Genomic DNA, 16590 nt, shown 5'->3' on the forward strand with positions numbered 1-16590 from the left:
AACTGTGCAGCACTTCATATTAACGTTATATAAAAGAAAGTCCCAGCTGCGTGGGAACAGTGTGGCCACACATCCTTGCAGCTTAGTAGGAACAGTAGTCTAGGTAAAAATAAAGATAAAATTAATTTGTCACATGTACATCAAAACATACAATGAACTGCATCGTTGTGTCAATGGCCAACACTCTCTGAGGATGTACCCTACAAGTGTCTCCACGCTTCCTATGCCAGTGTAGCGTGCCCACAGCTTGTTAACCCTAACCTTTGCATTGTGGGAGGCAACTGGAACACCCAGAAGAAGCTCACATGATCACGGGAAGAACTCCTTCACGATAGCAGCGGGAATTGGATCACAGTCTTCTGATTGCTGGCTCTGTAAAGCATTAAGCTAATTGCTACACGACCTTGCCACCCACTCTAAATCCTGTCTGTCCCAACAACGCCAGTGGTGGGAGCACCTTCACCAGAAAGACTGCTGCAGTTCAAGATGGCAGCTCACCACACCTTCCCAAAGGCATTCAGCAATGGGCAATAAATACATTTTCAAGGTGCCTACAATTCATGAATGAATTAAAAATAACCCTCTTTCTCCCTCCACAGATCTCAGATTCTGCCAGACTTGCTGAGTATTGCCAGCATTTTCTGTTTATTATTTCAGATTTCTAGCCCCTTCTGATTTCATTCTTTGTGTAACGTGGTCTTGTTCTGGGCCTTGCTGTTGGGACCCTAAGCGAGCAGCATTCCCTGCTTCCAGATGTGGTCACTATAAACAGAGTTCTGTTTTAGGAACTCACCTTTGGTGACTTGTGTGCTGTCTTTCTCTTTTGTTATCCAGTTGCTCGCCTTCTGCTTCAGCCCATCTCGGGGAGGTCTACCCAAGACGGTTTGGCAGGTAACTACGGCCATTTTCACCCTGGAGATTCTTGTCTGCCTCTTCCCTGCCTCCCCAGACGTTCCAACTGTCTCCTGTTTGTCTCTGGGACTTTTCCCTTTTCAGTTCCAGACAACCCCTTTCTTCCCCCGACTGCTGATTGTTCTCGGTTTGTTTATTTACGCACGTAGTTTTAGTTGAAACCTTGGTGAATGAAACCCCAGTATGAATCCTCAAGTTAATTAGCTTTGTTTGCTTTGATGTGTGTTTGTTGCATTTACAGTTACCGTATGTATAAAGAAAGAAAGGCCTGCATTGATATAACTCCTGACGCAACCCGGAGTTTTACAATGAAATACTTTTAATATGTGGTCACCACATAATGTGGGAGAGTCAGCAGAATCGGACTCAGGTTTAATATCATTGACAAATGTCCTGAGATTTGTTGTTTTGTGCAGCAGTACAATGCAATACATAACTGTAAATTACTATAATACATAAATAAAGAGAGCAACAAATAGTTTGTTCAAATATCTGATGGTGGAGAGGAAGAAATGGTTCTTGAAACATTAAGTGTATGTCTTCAGCATCTTGTACCTCATCTCTGAAGTTAGTAACGAGAAGAGGGCATGTCTTGGTTCTTAATTGGCAGCCAATTTATTTGCAGAATATTTCTCCAGACAAAGTTCAAAGTTTGAAGCTTAATTTATCATCAAAGTACATAAATGTCACTATATACTACCCTGAGATTCATTTTCTTGTGGGCATTCATCGTAAATACAAAGAAACACAATAAGCACACAAAAATAAAGATAGGCAAACAACCAATGTGCAAAAGAAGACAAACCTTGCAAATAATAAATAATATTGAGAACGTAAATTGTAGCGTCTATAGGTTGTGGAATCAGTTCAGCGTTGAGGTGATTGCAGTTATCCATGCCGGTTCAGGAGCCTGATGGTTGAAGGTTATTAACTATTCCTGAATCTAGTGGTGTGGAACCTAAGGCTTCTGTACCTCCTTCCCAATGGCAGCAGTGTGAAGAGAACATAGACTGGATGGTGGGGGTCCTTGATGATGGGAACAGCAGTATTTCAATATTTTTGGCCTCTTGCTGAGAGCTGTGTCAGAACGTAGAACATAGAACATTACAGCACAGTACAGGCCCTTCAGCCAATGCATTGTGCCAACCAACCTATTCGAAGATCAATCTAACCCTTCCGCCCTGTGTAGCCCTCCATTTTTCTATCATCCATGTACCTATCTAAAGGGTTCTTAAATGTCTAATGTATCAGAAAAGGGAAATATGCACAGGTTTCTTAATATTTGCTGCATTTGTGCGCCCACTGTGTATAGTACAAAGAGGTAGAGAGGGGCTCTCAGTTTATCAGCTCAGCTGAAACATGTCTAACAGTCGAGGACAAGTAGGAGGCTCCTGGATTGGCTTCACTCACCTCAGCGCTGAAGTGACTGTAGACTCACTTTCAGGGACTCTGCAGCTCTTGTTCTCCGTATATGGATACTTATTCAAAAAATATTTGCACAGTTTCTAATCTTTTGCACATTATATGTCTATCAGTTGTGTGTGTTTTATGTGGATTCTGTATTTCTTTGTTTTACGGGTGTCTGAAAGAAGATGAATCTCAAGATTGTTTATGGAATATGTATTTTGATAATAAATTTGAATTGGAAACCTACAGTCACTACCAAAGAGGCTTTTTAATCTCACAATTAATCAAGGTAAACAGAAAATATTTATGATAGGGTGGCTTTAATTTTATTGTTATGCTGTCTCAGCTCCAGACATTACACTACTTTGTTTAAGAAGACTGCCATTGAATTACACAGGAATACTCTATCTCAATGTGACCACAGATCAGGTCAAGGATTGAGTGGATACAGCAAAAGGAGTGGTAAAACAGAGGGATCTGGGAATACCAATCAATAACTCCTTGAAAGTGGCATCTTAGGTAGATAGGGTTATAAAGAGATCTTTCGTCAGTTGGCCTTCATAAATCAAAGTATTGAGTATAGGACACAAGAGATTCTGCAGATGCTGGAAATCCAGAGTATTGCTGGAGGAACTCAGTAGATCAGGCAGCATCTATGGAGAGGAATAAACAGTTGTCATTTTGGGCCCAGACCCTTCTTCAGTCCTGACTTGTTGAGTTCCTCTAGCATTTTCTGTGCTACTATCAAGTTCACAAGTTGGGATGTTATGTTGGAGTTGTACAGGATGTTGCTGAGGACAAATTTGGAGTATTGTCTGCAGTTCTTGTCACTTACCCACAAGATTGAAAGAGTAGAGAAAAAATTTACAAGGGTGATGCTAGGACTTTGAGGACTTGAGTTATAAGGAACGATTTAATAGGAAATCCTCTGTAACATAGGAGAATGAGGGGAGATTTGATCGAGGTACGCAAAATTATGAAGGGTGTAGATAGGGTAAATGCAAGCAGGCTTTCCCCCTGAGATTAGGTCAGACTAGAACTAGAGGTCATAGATTAAGGATGAGGGTGATATTTTTAAGGGGAAATTGAGCACTCTAAATCTAACAGTCCAGTACTTCCGTAAGACCACCTCAGGAATGACAGGCTGGGAAGAGGGAGCAAGTTAAAATGTTAAACAAAGTCTGTTTTTATATTTAGGAGGAGAAAGGTCATTGAAATCATTGTGTGGGGAACTGGAATTTATGCTGAGTTTGGATTTATTCCACAGACAGCCAACTGAGGTGTTGATGAAAGCTGAAGAAACCACTGCCCAGTCACCGAAGCACACAAGCACAGATTCTCACTCCAGGAGCTTGGAATTTGAAATTCCCACCAGCCCTCCCTTAGCAAAGAACTGGCAGAACCATGATCCCAGCTTAGCCCAGTTCTCCCAGAGTTCCCCGGCTCATGCTGCTCCTTCCCAGAATCCACAGGGAGCAACTGGGCAGAACAGCTCAGCGGAAGAGGTCCCCGCTCCGGGCAAGAGGAACTCTGATCGAACCGTCTCTGTGGAGGTAAAGTGTTGAAACTTAAACAACTCCGTGTTGGAGGATATATCAGTGGGGCACCTTGGTCTGGGACTTCACGTTGGTCTCCTGTCTGGTGAGGGACATTGTTGCGGTTTGGCATGTTGTCCTCGGAGGGGCAAGAAGCTCCTCCAGAAGGGTCCTCACCTCCCTCTCTACCCAGGGCTTGCATGATATGTGCAGTACCTCCTTTCCCTCTGCCCCCTCTCCTGTCCTCTCTATCTCCTTCTCCTCCTCCTCCCCACTCTCATAATACCCACTCTGTTTCCACTTCCCTTGCCCCCTCCCCTCCAACTCTTCTCTACCCTCTCATCCCATCCCTCCCTCCTTCCTCCCCCCTTTCCCCTCCTCTCCCCCTCACCCACTCTTCTTGCATCCTCCTCACTCCCACTCCGCCCTCTGCCCTGCCCCCCATCTCTCCTTTCTGCTCCCACCCCCTGCCCTTTCCCCAAATCTCACCCCCTCCACTGCCTCCACACATCCCCCTCCTCCCATCATATCCCTGCTTTCCCAGGGTAGGAGGATCTAAAACTAGAGGGCATGGGTTTACAGGGTGAGGGGTGTCAAAGTACAAATGAAGTATGTCAACATATAAACCTGCAATTCATTTTCTTGCGGGCATTCACAGTAAATGCAAGAAACACAATAGAATCAATGAAAGATTGTACGCAACAGGACGGACAAACAGCCAATGTGTAAAATACAGCAAACTGCGCAAATATAAAAGAGAAAAAATAATAAATAAGTAATAAATATCGAGAACCTGAGATGAAGACTCCCCCTTCCTCCCCCCTCACCTCCCTCTCCTACCCCTCACCTTCCTCCCTTGTCCCTTGTCTCTTTCCCACCTGTCTCCTTCCCTTCCCTTTTCCCTCTCCTTCCTTCTCATCCGTCTCTGCCCTCCCTCTGGATTGGAGACGAGAGGGGTGTTCCTCCTCTCCCATGTGTATCCGGGAGCTGGCTCTGCTGGGAACACTGTGGAATTCCTGGATGTTGATTTGCTGCCCTTCCTGTCTCCAGGCGGCCGAGCGGGACTGGGATGAGAAACGCGGCAGCCTGCCTTCCTTCAGTAACAGGGATATTAACCGGCTGCTGGAGGAGACCCAGGCCGAGTTGATGAAGGCCATCCCCGACCTCGGCTTCGCCAGCAAACCGAAAGTAGCTGCCGCGGCAGACCAGAAACAAGCAAAGCCGCAACACGCCCAGAAAACGGTCGCCAAGGCAGAGGCCAATGGCCGACGGCACTCAGGTACATGCGTCAGAATCGCACAAACGTAAAGCCGCCATTGCGGGCCTTCCAGAACTTTCCAAATCACTGATTAGGTCTCACTCTGTACACTCTGAGCTCCACCCAAGAACGGGAAGGGTTTATACAAAGTGGATATGAAGAAGCTGTTTCCTATAGTGGGGAGTCAACAACCGGAGAGCACAGCCTCAGTATAGAGGGATGTCCCTTTAGAATAGAGATGAGGAGGAATTTCTTAAGTCGAAGGTAATTAGCCCATGCTGTCCAATTACACCCATGTGACCAATTAACCTGCAAGCTCATGTCATTGGAACATGGGAGAAAACTGGAGGAGATCCACACAGCTGTGGGGCGAACGCACAAACTCCTTGCAAACAGCAGCAGGAATTGAACCCTGGGGTGGCACGGTAGCATAGTGGTTAGTACGATACTTTACAGTACCAGTGACCTGGGTTCAATTCCCACTGCTGACTGTGAAGAGTTTGTATGATCTCCCCATGACCATGTGGATTTCCTCCAGGTGCTCCGATTTCCTCCCACAGTCCAAAGACGTACCGGTTGGTAAGTTAATTGGTCATTGTATATTAGGCTAGGATTAAATTGGGGGCTGCTGGGTGGTGTGGCTCCAAGGGCCAGAAGGACCTATTCTGTGCGGTATCTCAATAAATAAATAGACTAATCGCTGGTGTTGTAAGAGTTTTACACTAACCCAGTGATTCCCAACAAGGGTGATACTGCTCCCCCAAGGGGGCAGTTACATGTCCTAAAGGGACAGTAGTAAAAAAAGGAGTTGTAGGGGATGTTCAAAATTTTTGGGGGGTCAGTAACATCCAGAAGGCATTCCCAGTTTGTGTTAATTTTTTATTTTAAGTTAGCCCCATTAATGATGAATAAATACGTACGGTGCGATCTTTATGAGTCTGAAGGCAGTGAAGCCTTGAATTCTAATCCTGCTCAGAAACAGAAACTACAAAAACTGCGCCAATACAACGTTACGTACCTGGAGTATGGTTTTATTCCGTTCCTATCAGATCAGCAACATCACATTTGTCTTATTTTCAGTACTGTCTAGTGAAGCCATGAAACCATCAAGATTGCAGGAACACTTCCATAAAAGGCACCGTGGAAGGTCTACTTAATGGTATTACTCAGTTCCAGAAGATGAAAGAAGCCTTTGAAAAGTGTTGCATGCTCGAGTCATTTGCCAGGAAAGTTAAAAATGACCTTGATAGTGGTCTCATTGCGCCTTGTAACATTTCCAAAATGATAGCAAAGTGTGGAAAATCTCATACAGTTGGTGAAAGATGAATAATGCCTGCTATATCAGAAACGCTCACCACTGCTTTCAGAAGTATTTTAAAATCAATTCCTCTGTGTAATAACTCTGTATCTTGTCTTATTGACAAAATGAGTGAAGACATTGAGTATCAAATATGCACAGAGCTACAAAAATTTGGGATACATCTGGATGAGTCATCTTTGTGAGGCAACAAGGCATTGCTAATGGCATATGTACGGTTTATCAGAAATGGAAAAGTTTATGAAGAGGTTCTCTTTTGTAAAAAGTTAAGAACAAATATCAACAAATATCAATCTATGATGAGCTCAAAATGTTTATTGAGGATAAAAGTATTCTGATTAGGAACACGATTTCTTTTGCAACAGATGGAGCACCGTATATGACAAGTCGCCATGCTGGTTTAGTGGCATTTATGAAAAAAGAAATTCCAAGTCTGTTTTGCAATCCATTGTGTAATTCATCATCAACATCTCGCAGCCAAAGACCTCAGCCAGTGACTCTTTTCATGCATGACTCTTGTAGTATCTGCCATCAACAAAATTAAAGCTCTTCCATCAAATAGCAGAATATTTCGCCAGTTATGGCAAGATAATGATGAAGACTTTGAATGCTTGCTTCTTCACACTGAAGTGCATTGGCTTTCAAAAGGCTGCTGCTTAAAATGTTTCTTTGATCATCTTGACACAGTCATTGAATTTTTGCTCAAAGTCAACAAGACCTTGGGAAACAAGATTGAACTTCTACATTGAGATGTGGCATACATAACCAATCTGTATGACAAAATTAACATTCTAAATATGAATGCAGGGTGAGAATTTCAATTTAATCCAGGGAGAAAGTGCAGTGCCCATTTTTATCAGAAATTTGGAAATACATTTGGCCCTCCTAATCTACAGGGGATTGGTTCCGGGACCCCCCGTGTATACCAAAAAATGCAGATGCTCAAGTCCCATATATAAAATGGCAAAGTATTTGCATATAACCTACGCACATCCTTCCGTATCCTTTAAATCATCTCTAGATTGCTTATAATACCTAATACAATGTAAATGCTGTGTAAATGTATTGTTTAGGAAATAATGACAAGAAAATAAAGTCTGTACACAAGACGCGAGGCAAACAATGCTCAAACAACGAGTGCTGGAGAGAGAACTTCCAGGTTTTCTGGATCCGCAGTTGATTGAATTCGCGCGTGCAGAACCCGCGGATAAGGAAGGCCGACTGTACATAAGCAAAACATTGGAGGAGAATGTTCTCACAGTTTCCCTGCGTGGAAAGTTTGGCACTCCCTTTCACAGACAGTGATTTGCAAGAGTACTGCTTACACCTGCACTCTCTGAAGAAGAATTTCCAGAATCAATTCAAGGATTTGAACAATCTGGACATTCCAGACAGGGTAATTAGCCCATTTCTTTGCAAGATGGAAGAACGGGAAGGGAGCTTGCAAGAAGAAATTATCAAAATTCAGAATGATGAAGAAGCAAAAATGCTTTTCTAAGATGTCGGCTTGTGTGATATGTGGTACACTGTCATATGAAGTTTCCTGGTCTTTGGAGAAGAGCCGAACTGCTCTTCATTGCATTTCCATCCTCCTACCTTGTTGAAAGAGGTTTCAGTGCAGTGAACCACATTCTCACAAAAAACAGAAACCACTTGGATATTGTTACGCGTGGGGACTTAAGGCTTTTGCTGTCACATTTGACCAGATACTTTAACTCTTTTGAAAAATCTTCAAGCTCAAGCATTATGTTGATAGTGAAAGTGCTGTATAATGCACAGGTGCCATGTAAACTGGATTTAAAACCAAATAAAAATATAAAGCAGAATCATTTTTCTCATTAACATATGGTAGACAATGTTTTTACACTATGGGAGCGTCAGAAAGTGTATTGTGCCTAAGAGGGGCATTGGCAAATATGAAGGTGCTTTAGAGGGGCAATGGCAAGTATGAAGGTGCTTTAGGGAGGCATTGGGCTAAAAATGGTTGGGAAACACTGCGCTAATCGCTATGCTACTACGCTGCCCAACCTGCCGAGGGTTTCTAGTATTTTCTGTCTTTATTACAGATTTCTGTCACCTACAGTATTTTCTCCAGCATTTTGAGTGTGTGTTTGTTGCGCGAGATTTCCAGTGACTGCAGAATCTCTAGTGTTGATGGTGAGGAGACGTAGGTGTGATTAATGGGCTGTGTTGTTTCACAGAGGAGCTGACGGTCCACAAGTACAGGACTGAAAAACCCTCCAAGTCACCACCTCCACCTCCGCCACGCCGCAGTTTCCCCTCGTCCCACGGACTGACCACGGGCCGCACCGGGGAGGTGATCGTCACGAATAAAAAAGAAACCACACTCAAGGTAATTGACAGTGAAAGGCTTTTGCCATCCAGACAGATCATTCCATACATCAGTACATCACAGAAGTACAAAAGGAAGAATGATAACAAGGTGGAGAATAGTGTTACATTTCTAGAGAAAGTGCAGTGCAGTTCGACAGTAAGGTCCAAGGGTGGAGTGCCTAAGACTTCTGTGCAGTACTATAGTAAGTTTAAATATGTGAGTGATGATTAACCTGATTCTGATGTGGGTCTCTACTGTGGACTGAGAGTGGGAAGGGGGCAGGGAGAGAGGAATCTGCCTGGGGTATCCTCATTTGCCTCCAATGCAACCTGGGGTAGTAGTGGAAGCATATAAGTAGGGATATTCAAGAAGCAGGGAATCAAAGAATACGGACATCGCGGAGGCAGAAAGGATTAGTTTGGTTGGGCATTTGATTATTAATTTAAAGTTTCAGCATAGCATTGTGGATCGAAGGGCCTGTTCCTGTGCTGTAATGCTCGATGTAACCCAATTAGCTGGCCACCCTGTTCATTTGTTTATCCCTTTACAACAGATTGTTGCCATCCCTGTGGCAACAGATCCAAGGTTGCTTATTGGTTGTAAAACATCCTAAGGTGCAATGGTGGTGTAAATCTCCCCATCTCAATCTTTCTACCCCCTTATCTCAGTCGCCCCATCTCAATCTTTCTACCCCCTTATCTCAGTCTCCCCATCTCAATCTTTCTACCCCCTTATCTCAGTCTCCCCATCTCAGTCTTTCTACCCCCTTATCTCAGTCTCCCCATCTCAGTCTTTCTACCCTCTTATCTCAGTCTCTCTGTCCATCATTTATCCCTCAGACACTTGTCTAGTTCCCTCTTGATAATCTCCAAATTCCCCTTATGGGAGTGAGTTTCATGTTCTAACCACAGTCTGAGAAAGAATGTTCCTCCACTGAATCTGTCAGTATCTTTTGGTATTTCCGTTATGAATACCATTGACTTGCTGAGTTACGTCAGCATTTTCTGTAGTGTGCTTTGAATTTCCAGCATCTGCAGAATGTCTTGTGTATATTATACAGGAAGGTGTTGGAAAAAGGCTGCAATATCATGAAGTATCCCATACACCTTGTTCATGGACGGTTTGTCCCATTCCCATCAGGGAGGAGGCTACATAGCATCCACACCAGAACCACCGGACTCAATAACGGTTACTTTCCCAAGCAGTGAGGCTGATCAACACCTCCACCCACTAACCCACCCCTCCACACCCCCGACCACCACTACTTTATCATTTCCTCTCAGAGTCACCTTACGTACAGACACTCCTGTGCCCAGCGTCACTTTATGGACATACAATCAATGTGTCCATAAGCTATCTTATGTCTTTATATTTATTGTGTTTTTATTATTGTGTTCTTTATCTTATTGTGTTTTTTGTGCTGCAACAGATCCAGAGTAACACTATTTCATTCTCCTTTACACTTGTGTGGTGAAAATTATGTTAAGCAATCTTGAATCTTAAATTAAGTTTTTGTGTAACTGGATTTAAACTATGGGTACTGGGTAGGTTTTACAATCAAACTGCTGGAGGAACTCAGCAGGTCAGGCATCATCTGTGAAGAGAGGGATGGTCGAGGTTTCGGGTGGAGCAGAATGTGAGGATGAGATTCAAAATTGTTTTAATGTCATTTCCAGTGTAAAGGAGAATGAAATAATTGTTACTCTGGATCCAATGCAGCACAAAAAAGCACAATAAATATAAATACGTAAGATAGCTTATGGACATTGATTGTATGACCTTAAAGTGACACTGGGCACAGGTGTGGCTGTCCACAAGGTGACTCTGATAAGAAATGATAAAGTAGTGATGGTGGGGGGTGTGGAGGAGTGGGTTAGTGGTGGAGTCTGGTGGTCCTAGTGTGGATGCTACGTAGCCTTGTCCCTAATGGGAGTGGGACAAACAGTCCATGAGCAGGGTGGGTGGGATCTTTCATGATGTTACTGGTCCTTTTCTGGCACCTTTCCTTGATGGTGGATGAACAGTTTAGCAGGTGAACAGACTCTGTCACATTGATGTTTAACACTCCCCCAGTGAGTAGGTTTCACCGTGAAGCAAGCATAGACCTAATAGGGCAGTACATAAACAGACCAACACCTACAAACAGCCAATGTGCAATAGGTAAACTGTGCAAATAAAAATAATACTGAGAACATGAGTTGTGAAGAGTCCTTGAATCAGTTCAGTGTTGAGGTGAGTGAAGTTATCCACTCTGGTTCAGGAGCCTGATGGTTGTAGGGTAATAATTGTTCCTCAACCTGCTGAACTCGGTGGTGAGGGACCTGAAGCTCCTGTGTCTCCTGCCCGATGACAGTAGTGAGAAGAGACTGTAGCCTGGATGGTGGGAGTCCTTGATGATGGATAGTGGCCCCATATAAGTGTACTCAGTGGTGGGGAGGGATTTGCCTGTGCCTGTATCCACTACTTTCTGTAGGCTTTTCCATTCCTGGGCATTGATGTTACCATAGCAGGCTGTGATGTAACCAATTAAGAATATCCTGTCAAGGTGTCCTTCACCTGCCACAGAAAAAGGAGAAAACATGAACAGAAACCATCATTGAGACTGAGGGATGTACAGCCAAAGTACAAGATAATCCTTCAAATCCAAATCAATGAAGCAGTTTGTATTTCCTTAGTGGCCAGTCAGAACCTCAGAACTCATGGCGTAATCATCACTCCAGTAAAGCCTTTCAGGAGCTATAACTAGAGGTTGGAAATGGCTAAAGACAAGAGGGCATAATTTTAAAGTAATTTGGAGGGAAGTATAGGGGAGATGTCTAAGGTAAGTTTTTTTGTGTGGAATGTGCTGCCAAGGGTGATGGTAGAGGCAGATATGTTAAGGACATTTAAAAGACTCTTAGATAGGCACATGGATGAAAGAAAAATGGAGGGTGATGTAAAAGGGAAGAGTTAGATTAATCTTAGAGAAGATTAAAAGGTCGGCACATAATAGGCCAAAGGCCTGTACTGTTCTATATGTACATTCAGAATCAGAATCAGGTTTATTATCAGTGGCATATGTTGTGAACTTCAATTGATTGATTTATTTAGAGGTTATTTGTAGCAGCAGTACAGTGCAAGACATAAAAATTATTCTAAGTTACAATAAATAGTGCAAAAGAAGAATAGTGAGGTAGTGTTCATGGGCCATTCAGAAATCGGTTCCTGAATTGTTGGGTGTGGGTATTTCAGCTCCTGTACCTCATCCCTGATGGCCATAATGAGAACAGGACATGGCCTTGGATGGTGGGGGTCCTTAATTAAAGGCAGGGCTGCGGTTGACTTGAGTGGTAGGGGGCAGTTACGTTGGTAAAGACTCTTACTTTCTCCGCTTATCAGAAGGCTGACTCAGACGAGACTGACACACAGAGACCACACGTCAAGCTCCGTAGAACCATGTCGGAGGCAAGACCTCCGTCAACTCCGCCGCCGATCGCGGCCTCAGCCATTCGAGATGACGAGGATGAGGAGGACAGGATCATGGCAGAGTTGGAGGTTGGTTTTTCTGGCACTTGTTGGCATCTCTTGGGGCAGAGGGTCTCCCCAAGCCATTTCTCCATTGTGTTCACCAAGGTGTGAGATTCATTTTTGTCTGTCTTCTAAGGGGCCACTTCTTCCATTCAAGGACTTGCGCTGTTCTCAGACCTCAGAGCAGCCATCAGACTAGTCGTATCCACTGAAGACACCCTCTGGGTAGATGAGGTGGACACAATGTCCATGTTGGCTGTCTTCCCACCTAGCACTCGGTCTGTCCCGACTTAGACATCCCTGATCCTGGACATGTCTGCTCGAAGCCAATGAAATCCTCTCTGATAGGTCACCCATCAGACCCTGGTGGGTGATGACCTCATGAGGATGAAGGAATGCATCCACTCTGTTATTAATACCTAAACAACTAACGTAAGGAACAGAAGTCATCAATAAAATTTATTTATTTAGAGGTACAGCATGGTAACAGGCCCTTCCAGCCCAATGAATCTGCGCAACCCAATTACACCTCATGTGACCAATCAACCTATGAAGCTGTACATCTTTGGAATGTGAGAGAAAACCTAAGCACCCTGAGGAAACCCACTTGATCACGGAGAGAATGTCCAAACTCCTTACAGACAGCGGTAGGTCGCTGGCACTGTTACACAAACTACTAAGCTATTGTACTGCCCCAAAATGAAGGCTGATCTTTGAATCAATACCACTTCCCATGATTGGTTAAATATCAAGAAACCTTTTGATCCCTGTCCTGAGTCCCAATAACCCCTTTGGGTGGTGAATTCCAAAGATCCAGCCCCCTTCATCTTTGTTCCAGACCCCTCAGCCAATGGGAACATCATCCGTGCTTCTACCTGTCTGGCTCGTAAAGAGGTCACCTCTCACTTTCGGATGGGCCCAGACTCTTTAACCGTTCCAGCCCTGACTCTGATAAAACTGCTGCTGGTATGTCCTGCACACCTGTCCACTGCGGCCCTATGTAATTACGATGAGGAGTCTTTATTCATTCTATTATAAGAACAACATACCATTGTCTTTCTGTTCACTGGCCCCAACTGAGTCACCCTTATCTGTTTTTCCATCTATAATGTCAAAAGATTAACACCAACAGATTTGTCAAAAAGGATTTTCCTTTTGTAAATCTGTGTTGACTTTTCCAATAATTTCTCACATTTGTCAAACACCTAATAGCAACCTCACTGGCCTGTTGTTCGCTGAATTCTCTTTCCCTCTTCTTGATATTTGCTGCTTTTGAGTCTGTGGGAACTTCAGAGAACGTGTGCATCCCCCCTCCTCCCAGCCACCCTCTTTCATAACATCTTCAGATTAATTTATCACATGTACTTCAACACATTTGCTTTTTATTTTATTATTTTGAGATACAGTGAGGAATAGGCCCTTCCAGTCCACCCAGCAATCTCCTGATTTAATCCTAGCCTAATCACAGGACATTTTACAATGACCAATTAACTGTATACACCTGGAGGAAACCCACGCAGTCACAGGGAGAACGTACAAACTCCTCACAGCCAGTGGTGGGAATTGAACCCAGGTCGCTGGTACTGTAAAGCATTGTGCTAACCACTACACTGCCAACACAGCCTGGGTGGGGCAGTAAGTGTCACCACACATTCCAACACCAACATAGCATGCCCACCATGTTTAGCAGAATAACAGCCAAACAAGCCCCTCTCATCCCTCCCACACATCCACTCACTCACACATACGGATGGTCCTCCAACCTCAGGACAGGCTGCCTCTGAGCCTCCTCACTGACATAGGGCCTCGAACGTCCCCGGACTCACAGATCCAGGGCCTCAGCCGTCAAGCCTTGACTTCCAGAGTACCGATTATTGTCACTGACAGATGTTGTGAAATTTGTTGTTTTGCAGCAGCAGTACAGTGCAATACTTAAAATATACCATAAAATATATTAAGGAATATAAAACAAATTTTAAAAGTAGTGAGGTGGTGTTCATGGTTTCATTGCCCAATCAGAAATCTGATGGCAGAGGGGAAGAAGCTGTTACTGAAACATTGCGAGTGCAACTGGCTCCTGTACCTTCTCTTTGATGGTAGCAATGAGAAGAAGTCATAGCCTTAACGATGGATCTTCAGTATTGATCCCAGGACTCACCTCATTTTTCAGCCCCCATTCATTTCTCCATTATCTTTTTTTAAACCAATCATTACAGCTTTAAGCTACCTAGTCTCTCTAAACCCTCCTCACCATTTCCCCAGGGTTTTATGCAGCTCCTTTCCAGGAAGGTAGAATATTTGTTTAATTTCCCTGTATGTTCTATTCCCAATGTAATCGATAAGGGATCTGCATCACCTTTTGTTAATCTTTTTCCCTTCATGTACGTTGATGCTTTTATTTCTCACTCACCTTTTTTCCTCATCTGTTTGGGAAAGTGTATAAAGACCCGAAATGTCAACTCTTTACTCCTCTCCACAGATGCTGCTTGACCTGCTGAGTTCCTCCAGCGTTTTGTGTTTCAGTTTTCAGGTTATTCGGACTGTGGGCCGGTTTACTCTTGAAGCACACCTCTTCAGAAGCGCAGAGCGGAAATGCGGACTCAGTGCATTTATTTTTTTTGTTTGTGTCTTTCTTCCCAATTTCTGGTCCATCAGGTGTTTCAGAGAAGCCCTGTGGCAGTTTCAGGTTCGAGAGCAGTAAGTGAACAGGCATTACTCAGCACAGATACCAGGTCTTGCAGGCTTTTCCAGCCGGCTGGAGGATGGAAGGTAAAGCCTCGTGGCTTCAAACTTCTGCTGAGCACGTCTCTAACTCGCCTGCTTCCACCTCCCGACTAACTGCATTTCTACTCACTCCTGTAACTCCTCTGCTCTGTCACTGCTGTGGGCTTTGGAGAAGCGCTGGGATTCTGGCACGGCACACCTTCCTGTAATTCCAGACACAACCCTTCCCACTCACTAATTCCCAGCATGTGCCTGAAGTGGGTGAGGGTGTGGTGTCCAACCACCTTTTGTGTGGTAAGAGGGAATCTGGCCCACCCTTCCCAAATTAGGGTTGCACGTGCCAAGCAAAGGCATGGTGTTGTCCCTCAGGAGGGAGGGGATGTTTACTGCCACCTACTGAGCATCGGTTTTGGCAGCTGACTCAGCCAAGCAGTGAAATCGAACCCCAAGTTACGGAGAGAGCACAAAGCACAGCCTCAGGATAGAGGGATGTCCGTTTAGAATGGAGATGAGAAGGAATTTCTTCAGCCAGAGAGTGGAGAATCTGTGGAATTCATTACCACAGGCGGCTCTGGAGGCCAAGACATTGGGTGTATTTAAAGTGGAGATTGATGGGTTCTTGATTAGTAACGTGTCAAAGGTTGCAAGGGGAAGGCAGGAGAATGGGGTTGAGAGGGGAAATTGATGGGCTGATTGGCCTAATTCTGCTCCTATGTCTTATGGTCTAAGGGAGGGATTCCCATTGGTAATATTTGGTCTAAAGCAATGTGAGAAATAGAGGAAGCTGCAGGCCATTTGACCCTTCCACACTCTGCATATTTTCCGTCGCATCTGTTACGAAGTAAGTACTGAATTAGACTCCATTCTGAGCCCTCAGCAGAGATATGGTGGTGCACCTGCCCTTATAGACTTCAGGATACCTGGGACTTAACCTGGTGCCTTCAGCCTCCCCAGCCCCTTTCCCACCCTCAACAGAACCTGCTGCTTGTGGTTTGGAAGGAGCTGTCAATCTTAGGCCCAGTTTACATTCAGTCCCAATTCATCGAATATTAGAAAAGATGGGTCAAAGTAAAAGTTTCCCAAAGCCCCTCCTCCCTGCCTGCAATGTTTTGGGCTACTCCTTATTAGCCCAGCGTCACCTTCTAGGGTGCTGGGGTGGGGATCAGGTGACCCAACAAAGACCCAACCAGAGGACCCTTCTCTATTCTCCATGTCCTCCTCCTGAGGGGGAATGGAAATACCTATGGGTATCGCATAAAATTCTGGAGAAACTCAGAAGGTCAAGCAGCATCTATGGAGGGAAATATGTCAATATTTCAGGCCAAGACTCTGATGAAGGTTCCTTGTGGCTTCCCCTTACTCCTCAGTTCTCACCTCCCCACCACCTTTCTGTTGTGCCCCCTCCTCCATCCCTTTCTCCCATGGTCTGCTCTCCTCTCCTATCAGATTCCTTCTCTAGTCCTTTACTCCTTCTACCTATCTGCACCCCCCCCCCAAGTTTCTTACTTAATTCCCCCCTCCCCCACCCACCCATCTAACCCCACACCTGGTCTCACCTATCACCTGCCAACATACTCCTTCCTTCTCCTACCCC

General features: G+C 44.5%; 1 protein-coding gene across 9 annotated transcripts in view; it reads left to right on the plus strand.

The window, feature by feature from the left end:
• The window catches only part of LOC132384983 (SRC kinase signaling inhibitor 1-like), a 498151-nt gene that overhangs the window by 446514 nt on the left and 35047 nt on the right, over positions 1 to 16590 (plus strand). For 7 of the 9 annotated variants that reach the window (XM_059956688.1, XM_059956689.1, XM_059956690.1 and 4 more), the window contains 6 exons: positions 835 to 891; positions 3587 to 3872; positions 4905 to 5133; positions 8632 to 8783; positions 12144 to 12299; positions 14928 to 15041. In XM_059956688.1, the coding sequence (XP_059812671.1) occupies positions 835 to 891; positions 3587 to 3872; positions 4905 to 5133; positions 8632 to 8783; positions 12144 to 12299; positions 14928 to 15041 (994 nt within the window). The remainder of the gene's footprint in view (positions 1 to 834; positions 892 to 3586; positions 3873 to 4904; positions 5134 to 8631; positions 8784 to 12143; positions 12300 to 14927; positions 15042 to 16590) is intronic. The other 2 variants (XM_059956694.1, XM_059956692.1) reach the window with 2 other exon arrangements.

Source organism: Hypanus sabinus, chromosome X1 (assembly GCF_030144855.1).
Source record: "Hypanus sabinus isolate sHypSab1 chromosome X1, sHypSab1.hap1, whole genome shotgun sequence".
Lineage (NCBI taxonomy): Eukaryota > Metazoa > Chordata > Chondrichthyes > Myliobatiformes > Dasyatidae > Hypanus > Hypanus sabinus.